The following is a 10,812-nucleotide window of genomic DNA, read 5'->3' as shown; positions in this document are numbered from 1 at the left end:
GGCTTTGGGGAAACTTCCCTGAAGCGTCCGGAGGGTGAAACCACCTTCCCCAAGGCCAATAATCCGCTTGTTAGTGTGTGAATGCACACTGAAGCTGACATAGGGAAACGGCTCATGTTCCCTGGGATACGGATACGCGTGCCTTAGGTTGGCCATCACGGCCCTGGATGGTCTCTTCTCAGATCACCTTTAGCTGGATATCCTGGAGTGAGAGGGTCTCCAGCACCATCCAGGATGAGGGCATTGCCACGTTGGGCGCCACCTCCTGGAAGGTTCCATCCATCTGGGTAAGGCTGAACTCCAGGAGCACAAGAATCGGCAGGGTCCGAGTATAAAATGATGCCCTTGGCTCCAGCCAGGTAAGCATTCTTAACCTAGGGATAAACAGGATTGGTGAACTATATCAGTGATTTTCAACCTTTTTTTGGAGCCGCGGCACATTTTTTACATTTACAAAATCCTGGGGCACACCACCAACCAAAATGACACAAAATGACCCTCTAAGACACTCTCCTCTCTTTTTCCATCCCTGTCTCCTCCCCCCTTGTGTGTGTGTGTGTGTGTGTACATACTCTTCAACCATTTCCAAAAACAGGTGAGGGCTGGGGGGTTTTCTCTCTCTTATTCTTTGTGTGCTTTTTATCATATGCTTTAAATCAAGAGTCACTTCTCTCTCTCTTTTGTTTCTCTCTCTTTCCTCTCATTCTCTGTCTCAATCATTTTCTCATTTCTCTTTTTTCTTCCCCTTTTTGCTCATTTCTCTCTCTCTCTCTCTCTCCCTTCCTCTCCTTTTCTCTCTCCCTCTCTTGCTTTCTTTCTCTCTTGCCTTCTTTCTCTCTCTTTCTCTCTCTCTCACTCTTGCTGCTCTCTTTCTCTCTTTTCTTTCTCTCTCTTGCTTTCTCTCTCTCTCTCTCTTGCTTTCTTTCTCTCTTGCCTTCTTTCTCTCTCTTTCTCTCTCTCTCACTCTTGCTTCTCTCTTTCTCTCTTTTCTTTCTCTCTCTTGCTTTCTCTCTCTCCCTCTCTTGCTTTCTTTCCCTCTTGCCTTCTTTCTCTCTCTTTCTCTCTCTCTCACTCTTGCTTTCTCTCTCTCTCTTTTCTTTCTCTCTCTTGCTTTCTCTCCCTCCCTCTCTTGCTTTCTTTCTCTCTTGCCTTCTTTCTCTCTCTTTCTCTCTCTCTCACTCTTGCTTCTCTCTTTCTCTCTTTTCTTTCTCTCTCTTGCTTTCTCTCCCTCCCTCTCTTGCTTTCTTTCCCTCTTGCCTTCTTTCTCTCTCTTTCTCTCTCTCTCACTCTTGCTTTCTCTCTCTCTCTCTTTTCTTTCTCTCTGTTTTCTCTCTTTCTCTCTTGCTTTCTTTCTCTCTCTCTCTCTCACTCACTCTCTCTCTCTCAGCAAAAAGTTGCAAGACTGGAACCTGAGCTTCCTTCTTCGCGGCACACCTGACCATGTCTCGCAGCACAGTAGTGTGCCACAGCACACTGGTTGAAAAACACTGAACTATATAATTTTATTCACATAGCTTTAAAAAAAAAAAAATCCATAGTTTGATTTGTAGAATAGCAATAGCACCTCTTACCTTATTTCCTCTGAAGATCTTTCCATATCTGACAATGACAATTTTCCCGGAACAATTAATTCCCATCTCTCGCTCCAATCTGTGGAAATCGTCTATCCTGCCATAGTTTACATACACCAAATCTCCCTGGAATACAAACAGTGTGTTGACACTTTATTTTATTTTTATTTTATTTCATTTATTTATTTTATTTATTTGTCAAACAATTATAGGGTGATAATTTGTACAAATTAAACATTGGACAAGTAATGATAAAAAGTAACAAAAGAAGACAATAGGACACCCTAACACTATTAAGTGGAAAAACAAACCCTGAGGTAAAATTCTGTATAGATTTTTCAGTCATTCCCCCCCACCCCCGGCAATGGTGTCCCGCTTTACCGAAGTTACAATCTGGTCACCTTACATCTATGGCCCATGTGCCATAGGTTTGCTATCATGGCTTAGAGCCTTGCCAGGTCTGAATGCAGCCCCAATGCCTTTAAATTCTTACCTCTGGCTCGCCCTGGGCTGAGAAAGCACTATAGGGTGGAACAATGCCTTCAACGGTCTCATATCCTGCAGGAACAGGCTCGGAGAGCGACGTGTTGAAAATCTAGATGGTAAAGAAGCCAAAAGTGAGGGAAATGGCATATAAAAGCAACGTTTGATTTATCCAACTGTCCTGGAAAATGTAAGGGGTTAGCCCATGTCACTTCGGCCCCGCCTACCCAATGCAAAAAGGAAACCGTCTTCTGCTTCGCACATCCCAGCGATCAATTAGATCACACAGAGTTGGCCTTCTCTGGTCTCAAGCAATGCCGACTGGCAGGACCGCAGGGAAGGGGCTTCTCAGTGGCAGCTCCTCTGGAATCAACTCCAGAGTAAGCTTTTATTCTTGTAAGCCGCCCTGAATCCACTAGGACAGGGGTAGGCAAAGTTGGCTCTTTTCTGACATGTGGACTTCAACTCCCACAATCCCTGAGATACCATGATTGGCTCAGAAATTCTGGGAGTTGAAGTCCACAAGTCATAGAAGAGCCAACTTTGCCTACCCCTGCACTAGGAGAAGGGTGGCCTATAAATAAAAAAATAAAATAAAATAAAGTAAAGAAAAGTAAAGTAAAGTAAAGTAAAGTAAAGTAAAGTAAAGTAAAGTAAAGTAAAGTAAAGTAAAGTAAAGTAAAGTAAAGTAAAGTAAAGTAAAGTAAAGTAAAGTAAAGTAAAGTAAAGTAAAGTAAAGTAATAAAATAAATAAAGTAAAGTAAAATAAAGTAAAGTAAAATAATAAAATAAAATAAAATAAAAAATAATAAAATAAAATAAAATAAATAAAATAAATAAAATAAAATAAAGTAAAATAAAGTAAAGTAAAGTAAAGTAATGTAATAAAATAAAATAAAATAAAATAAATAAAGTAAAGTAAAGTAAAATAATAAAATAAAATAAAATAAAATAAAAAATAATAAAATAAAATAAAATAAATAAAGTAAAGTAAAGTAAAGTAATGTAATGTAATAAAGTAAAGTAAAGTAAAGTAAAGTAAAGTAATAAAATAAAATAAATAAAGTAAAGTAAAATTAAGTAAAGTAAAATAATAAAATAAAATAAAATAAAAAATAATAAAATAAAATAAATAAAATAAAATAAATAAAATAAAATAAAGTAAAATAAAGTAAAGTAAAGTAAAGTAATGTAATAAAATAAAATAAAATAAAATAAATAAAGTAAAGTAAAGTAAAATAATAAAATAAAATAAAATAAAATAAAAAATAATAAAATAAAATAAAATAAATAAAGTAAAGTAAAGTAAAGTAATGTAATGTAATAAAGTAAAGTAAAGTAAAGTAAAGTAAAGTAAAGTAATAAAATAAAATAAATAAAGTAAAGTAAAATTAAGTAAAGTAAAATAATAAAATAAAATAAAATAAAAAATAATAAAATAAAATAAATAAAATAAAATAAAATAAAGTAAAGTAAAGTAAAGTAAAGTAAAAGTAAAGTAAAGTAAAGTAAAGTAATAAAGTAAAGTAAAGTAATGTAATAAAATAAAATAAAATAAAATAAAGTAAAGTAAAGTAAAGTAATAAAGTAAAGTAAAGTAAAGTAAAGTAAAGTAAAGAAATAAAATAAAATAAAATAAAATAAATAAAGTAAAGTAAGGTAAAGTAAAGTAATAAAATAAAATAAATAAAGTAAAGTAAAATAAAGTAAAGTAAAATAATAAAATAAAATAAAAAATAATAAAATAAAATAAAATAAATAAAATAAAATAAAGTAAAATAAAGTAAAGTAAAGTAAAGTAATGTAATAAAATAAAATAAAATAAAATAAAATAAAATAAATAAGTAAAGTAAAGTAAAGTAAAGTAAAGTAAAGTAATAAAGTAAAGTAAAGTAAAGTAAAGTAAAGTAAAGTAATGTAATGTAATAAAATAAAATAAAATAAGCAAGCAAGCAAGCAACCCCCCCCCCTCCAAGTGTCAGCCATTCTGCATTATTCATATCTTCACTGCATCAGCTGCCATCAGGAAATGGGGTGGGGAGGCATTTGGGATTTGTGGGGGGGGAAGCATGCTGGAGGAGCCCATGTGAATTTTTATTTTGTATGACAAAGAGAGAGAGCAGACCTGCTTATCACCAACTCAAGGTGAACGGACTGTGCATTCCAGAACTATGACACTCCAGCAAAGATGCACCCACCTGATGCTTATGGACATTTTGGATTGGGTGGACTGCCAAAGGGGGGTGTTGGGGCTACTTTGTAATGGGCATCTTGCCCACCTTTAATTTTCTTTTGTTGCATTCACTTCCGATTTAGTAAAAGTGCTTTTCGAAGTTCAAAATTGACTCTGAGTTTCACTTTCCTAAATTCCTTTGCAAGCCGCATCCCTTCCTTTACCTCTTGGCCACGCTCATCAATGAGCGAGATATAATTCGGCCTCGTCTCATTGGGGTAGGAAAGCAGGACATCATAAGGAGCCAGTTGGACCGAATCGAGGCCAAATGCCTCCCAGTTCCCTTGAATCTGTTCAGCTAGGCGCAGATTCCCCTGGGTGCCGGCCAAGTGAGGCTGCTGGGTGAAATTGCTAGAAGAAAGAAGATGGTATTTGTTCTGTCTGGGTTCCCCCAGACCTCAACACCAACTGGAAAAAACAGCCAGACACTCTGGTAAAAGCAAAAGTACTTTATAGCTGGAAAAAATAAACACAGAGGAAAACCTGTTCTTCCCAACAGACAGGCTATAATACTTTACAGCAGAGTCCTGATGTCCAGACAATACAGCAAGCTTCTTGCTGGCACCCCCCCCCCCAAGGTTTCAGTAGTCAAAGGCACAAACCAGGATTCCAAGACGCCAAAGATCACAGCCAGGTCCCAAGACTCTCAAAGATAAAACTCCACAAGCCAGGAAGGGTGGGTCTGCCTTTTAGCCTTTCCAAAGAGCACCACACCCAAACCCAGCTGTTGCCTCTTTAATGCTGAAAGTACCTAGCCAATTGGTCCCTTCGCTGTGTAGCTCTTCTCTGTCGCAGATCAATTATGGCTTGTGCATTTTCCTCTAAGGAATCCAGGCTGCTTGCTGGGGAGAGCTCCCTCTGGGGGGACTCTGGCTGTCCTCCCTCTTCTTCAGCCTGGGATTCCTCCTCCTCGTCTGCCTGCACCTCCTGTTCCTCATCCTCTCCCTCTGAGCTGGAAACCGACAGAAGATCAGCCGTTCCCTGAGGGGCCTCAGACGGAACCACAACAGTATTATTGTTGTGATAGTAGAAAACATACTTTTTAAAATAGCTGGGTAGATGGATATACTTTTATTTCATTTTATTTTTTTTAACTTAGCTAAGAACTTTTACATAGTTTGAATGTTTAACTTTGGTCAGTCAATGATAAAGGTATTCCTCGACTTATGACCACAATGGAGCCCAAAATTTATGTCGTAAAGTGAGGCATTTCTTAAAGTGAGTGTTGCCCCATATTATGACCTTTCTTGCCCTAGCTGTTAAGGGAATCACCGCAATTGACAAGATAGTAACCTGGTGGTTAAAGGAATCTGCCTTCCCTGTTGATTTTTGCTTGTCTGAAAATCACAGAATAATAATAAATAATAATAATAATAATAACAACAACAACAACAACAACAACAACAACAACAACACTACTCAAGACTCACTTATGCCGCCAGGCATGGGGGAGTTGAAATATTCCTCCCCCCTAGGCCATTACAAGTTATGCATGGTATGTTTGTGTGTATGTTTGGTTTTATTATAAGGGTTTGTAGTTGTTTTATTATTGGATTGCTACATGCTGTTTTTATCATTGTTGTTAGCCGCCCCGAGTTCATGAAGAGGGGCGGCATACAAATCCAATAAATATTATTATTATTATTATTATTATTATTATTATTATTATTATTATTATTATTATTTTGATGAAGCAATTTGCATAACCAAATTCTGGACTTGGGAAGTTGACTCTGATACATTGGTTTCCAACTTGCTCCCTTCCAGATAAGTCTTCTAGAGACTCCTATCAACCCAGTACAAGGCTGAGGAAGATGTGTGTGTGTCTGTGTGTGTATGTGTTTCCTTGTGTATGTTAAAATCGCTCTTTCTCTATCTCTTTGATCCATATTTGCAAAACCTTTGCGAAAACTGGCCATTGAGCTTACTAAAGAAATTGCTTGATGCTTTCTGCTTTCATTTCCTTCATGAAGGTCTCCATCATCTTCTGGTGGACATCTGTTCTCGGCAACTGATGGGAGTGTTTATTTGCCAGCCAACCTGAAATGCAGATCAAATCAATTTCCATGACATGGAAAGCCAAGAGGTGAATTGTTTGCATGCCCCAAATTTTGCAATTCTTCAGACAAAGGTCACCTCTTCTCTAGCAGAATATTTTGTACATGCACAGAGGGGAAAAGAACCCAAATGGCTGCCTCCAGGCAGGTGTGTGTGTGTGGGAGCCTCATACTCCCTTCATGACCGGATGTCTGATGATTGACAGGCACGAGTGAGCCAGGAGCATTTCATCCCTACCCTGGACTAACCCATCCAGCGAGCAACTTAGAAATACAGTGGTACCTCTACTTACGAACTTAATTCATTCCACGACCAGGTTCTTAAGTAGAAAAGTTTGTAAGAAGAATAAATGTTTCCCGTAGGAATCAATGTAAAAGCAAATAATGTTTGCAATTGGGGAAACCACAGGGAGGGTGGAGGCCCAGTTTCCTCCCAGGAGATTCCGAGACAGGCCCCACGGAGGCTTCTCCTCACCTGTTCCGGCCCTGTTTCCTCCCAGGAGATTTCTAGAGAGGCCCCACAGAGGCTTCTCCTCACCTGTTCCGGCCCTGTTTCCTCCCAGGAGATTCCTAGAGAGGCCCCACGGAGGCTTCTCCTCACCTGTTCCGGCCCTGTTTCCTCCCAGGAGATTCCTAGAGAGGCCCCACGGAGGCTTCTCCTCACCTGTTCCGGCCCTGTTTCTTCCCAGGAGATTCCTAGAGAGGCCCCACGGAGGCTTCTCCTCACCTGTTCCGGCCCTGTTTCCTCCCAGGAGATTCCTAGAGAGGCCCCACGGAGGCTTCTCCTCACCTGTTCCGGCCCTGTTTCTTCCCAGGAGATTCCTAGAGAGGCCCCACAGAGGCTTCTCCTCACCTGTTCCGGCCCTATTTCCTCCCAGGAGATTCCTAGAGAGGCTCCACAGAGGCTTCTCCCCACCTGTTCCGGCCCTGTTTCCTCCCAGGAGATTCCTAGAGAGGCCCCACAGAGGCTTCTCCTCACCTGTTCCGGCCCTGTTTCCTCCCAGGAGATTCCTAGAGAGGCCCCACAGAGGCTTCTCCTCACCTGTTCCGGCCCTGTTTCCTCCCAGGAGATTCCTATAGAGAGGCCCCACAGAGGCTTCTCCCCACCTATTCCGGCCCTGTTTCCTCCCAGGAGATTCCTAGAGAGGCCCCACAGAGGCTTCTCCTCACCTATTCCGGCCCTGTTTCCTCCCAGGAGATTCCTAGATAGGCCCCACAGAGGCTTCTCCTCACCTATTCCAGCCCTGTTTCCTCCCAGGAGATTCCTAGAGAGGCCCCACAGAGGCTTCTCCCCACCTGTTCCTAGAGAGGCTTCTTCCTTCCTTCCTTCCCTTCCTCCTTCCTTCCCTCCATCCTCAGTCTTCCAATTCTCTCCCTGCTCCCCAACCTGATTTCCCCCCACTGGGGGTGGGAGAGGCTCTGCCGCAAATTCCCAAAGAAGATTAAGTCAATTTATGGGAAAGGTGAAGAGGGCGAGGCAAGAGCTCCAGAGGTGGCAGCGCCGTCAGCCAAGCAACAGGCATGACACGACTACCGCTTTTTCACTTTTTGCTTCTGTGCGCAGATGGCGAGGCCGTCCAACTTTACCACGCAGCTTTTGGAAACCCCGCGTGGCTTTTTGTTTTTGCATGTGCGCACATGCGCGCGCACACAGGTTGGACTGACCTCCACGGGCCGGTCACAGACAGTGGGCGGACCACATCCGGCCCCCGGGCCACATCTTGCCCAGGTCTGGGCTAGACTCTCTGGCAGCTCCCTGTAAAAGGGCTGGCTATCAGAAAGAGCCTTCGCTGGATTGCAAATACAGTGTTCTCTCGATTTTCGCGGGGGATGCATTCCAAGACCGCCCACGAAAGCCGAATTTCCGCGAAGTAGAGATGCGGAAGTAAATACACTATTTTTGGCTATGAACAGTATCACAAGCCTTCCCTTAACACTTTAAACCCCTAAATTGCAATTTTCCATTCCCTTAGCAACCATTCAGATTATTACTCACCATGTTTATTTATTAAAGTTTATTAAAAAAGATATTTATTAAAGGCGGATGAAAGTTTGGCAATGCCGTATGACGTCATCGGGCAGGAAAAACCGTGGTATAGGGGAAAAAACCGCAAAGTATTTTTTAATTAATATTTTTGAAAAACTGTGGTATAGCCGTTTCGCGAAGTTCGAACCCGCGAAAATCGAGGGAACACTGTAGTTACCAAATAAAGAGCTGTTGTCTTGAAACCATGCCTGTCTGTCATTTGCCCATTCACCCTATTTAACAATGATTATTTCATATTACCTGTCCATGAACCCCATTTCTACCTCTGCCCCAAATGTTCAAGAGCAAAAGTTGTAAATCATATTTTTTACACATGAAAAATACTAGAAGATCTGCAGGTCGTTGGACTAGAAAACCTTCAGGACTTTGAGTCTATGAAGTTTGATCAACTATAAGCAAGAATGGATGAATATTTATACATACTATAGAGTGCAAGAAAGGGGAAGTTAGAAATGAAATGTGGATTTTTATTTATTCGATTTCCCCCAGCAGACCATTTCAATTCACCCTGAGTGATTAACGATAAATAAATATTATAAGTATAATGTTAAAAAATATTACTTAAAGACTAAAACATTTTAAAACAGTAAAAACAAACAAGCAATAGAAGCAGTCAAAATAAATATAGATAGCATCCCAGTCACTGTATACTTTTTTGTAATTCTTTGTCTATTTCATATATATTTTTTGTATTAATCTTTCTTTCTTTCTTTCCTTCTTTCCTTCCTTCCCTCCTCCTTCCCTCCCTTCCTTATTTTCCTTCCTTCCTTCCTTTCTTTCTTTTTTGTCTTCCCTTCTTCCTCTCTTCCTCCCTCCCTCCCTTATTTTCCATCCCTTCCTTCTTTCTCCCCCCTCTCTCTTTCTTTCTTTCTTTCCTTCCTTCCCTCCCTTCCTTATTTTCCTCCCTTCCTTCCTTTCTTTCTTTTTTGTCTCTCTTCTTCCCTCCCTTATTTTCCTTTCCTTCCTTCTTTCTCCCCTCCCCCTCTCTCTTTCTTTCTTTCCTTCCTTTCTTTCTTTTTTGTCTTCCTTCCTTCCTCTCTTCCTCTCTTCCTCCCTCCCTCCCTTATTTTCCTTTCCTTCCTTCTTTCTCCCCCCCTCTCTCTTTCTTTCTTTCTTTCCTTCCCTCCTTCTTCCCTCCCTTCCTTATTTTCCTTCCTTCCTTTCTTTTTTGTCTTCCTTCCTTTCTCTCTTCCTCCCTCCCTCCCTTATTTTCCTTTCCTTCCTTCTTTCTCCCCCCTCTTTCTTTCTTTCTTCCTTCCTTCTTTCTTTTCTTTCTTTTAAATAATTTGGCTTAAAAGAAAAAAAAATGTTATCCACGGCATCATTAATAATTGCATAATAATAATAATTGCATTCATAACTTTCCCAAACTTTCCCAAACACTTTCATTTCCTTAACATGAATATTTCTTCCCCACCCCCAAGAAACAGAAAGTAATCTGGATCCCTTCCAAGCCGCTCCTAACAAACTGCAGAAACATTTCCCAAGCATGCAAATGCAACCTCCCTTTTTGTAATGAGTGACAGATGAGAGAGAGGGGGAGGGAGGGAGGGGGACATTCTTTTCTACAAGTCCTTTCCTCATCGGGAGGGGGAGAGTGACAATATTGTGCAGACTCTGTCCTACCGATTAAAAATCCCAGAAGAAACAAGATGACAGCTATTCCCACTGCCAGCACCCAGAATCGGGTCCGGGCCCCGCAGCTTCTGTCCCCTGGGTAGGTGGGTTCGGTTCTTGCTCTCAAGCTGGTCCACATTCTTCCCAGGGCTGTGGATTTGTCGGAGGCTTTTCAAGCGTCTTCCAAAACAGCCGTTTGCAGGCAAGGGAAGGGGACAAAGTCTTCTCTGCTTTCTGTCTCCAGATCTTGGCTCCTCCTGCAGGCTCCTAGAAGAAAAATCAGCCTCCAGAAGAAAAAAAAATCCTGGCTGGACAACACACTTGATTCCATTGCTGCTGTGTCCAGAAGAGTTTCTTTTAGAGTGATGCAAAGACAAACTCTTTGGGTCTCTGTGTTTTACACACTGCAACACCCCAAAATGGCTTTTTCCCTAAAGCACATGATTTTCAAGTAATCCAGTACTTCTCTGAGTAGTCAAATAATGTTTCTCAAGCAGGAATTATGAGAGGCCATAAGGAAGAAAGAAAGAGAGAAAGAGAGAAAGAAAGAAAGAAAGAAGGAAAGAAAGAAAGAAGGAAGGGGAAGGAGGGAGGGGGTAGGAAGGAAGGGAGGAGGTTCTTTATTCTAGGAAGGAGGGAAGGAAAGAAGGAAGGAAGGGGAAGGAGGGATGGGGAGGAAGGAAGGAAGGAAGTTCTTTATTCTATTCAAGGAAGGAAGGAGGAAGGAAGGAAGGGGGATGAAGGAAGGAAGTTCTTTATTCTACTCTAGGAAGAAAGGTGGAAGGAAGGAAGGAAGGAAGGAAG

At 40.9% G+C, this 10,812-nt stretch overlaps 1 protein-coding gene across 2 annotated transcripts in view; it reads right to left on the bottom strand.

Moving 5' to 3' along the window:
- Positions 1-10,214, bottom strand: part of LOC139166265 (putative N-acetylated-alpha-linked acidic dipeptidase) — a 38,839-nt gene extending 28,625 nt beyond the window's left edge. Inside the window, exons 1-6 of one of the 2 annotated variants that reach the window (XM_070749602.1) lie at positions 10,018-10,214; positions 6,216-6,327; positions 4,452-4,638; positions 2,065-2,166; positions 1,572-1,697; positions 188-374 (exon numbers count right to left, since the gene is read on the bottom strand). In XM_070749602.1, the coding sequence (XP_070605703.1) occupies positions 188-374; positions 1,572-1,697; positions 2,065-2,166; positions 4,452-4,638; positions 6,216-6,327; positions 10,018-10,147 (844 nt within the window). In that variant the 5' untranslated portion in view covers positions 10,148-10,214. Of the gene's footprint in view, positions 1-187; positions 375-1,571; positions 1,698-2,064; positions 2,167-4,451; positions 4,639-6,215; positions 6,328-10,017 lie in introns of those variants that run through there. The other variant, XM_070749603.1, reaches the window with a different exon arrangement.
- Positions 10,215-10,812: the final 598 nt, after the last annotated feature.

Source organism: Erythrolamprus reginae, chromosome 4 (assembly GCF_031021105.1).
Source record: "Erythrolamprus reginae isolate rEryReg1 chromosome 4, rEryReg1.hap1, whole genome shotgun sequence".
NCBI lineage: Eukaryota > Metazoa > Chordata > Lepidosauria > Squamata > Dipsadidae > Erythrolamprus > Erythrolamprus reginae.
The sequence above is the reverse complement of the archived record's forward strand: the minus strand, read 5'-3'. Positions and strand labels throughout refer to the sequence as shown.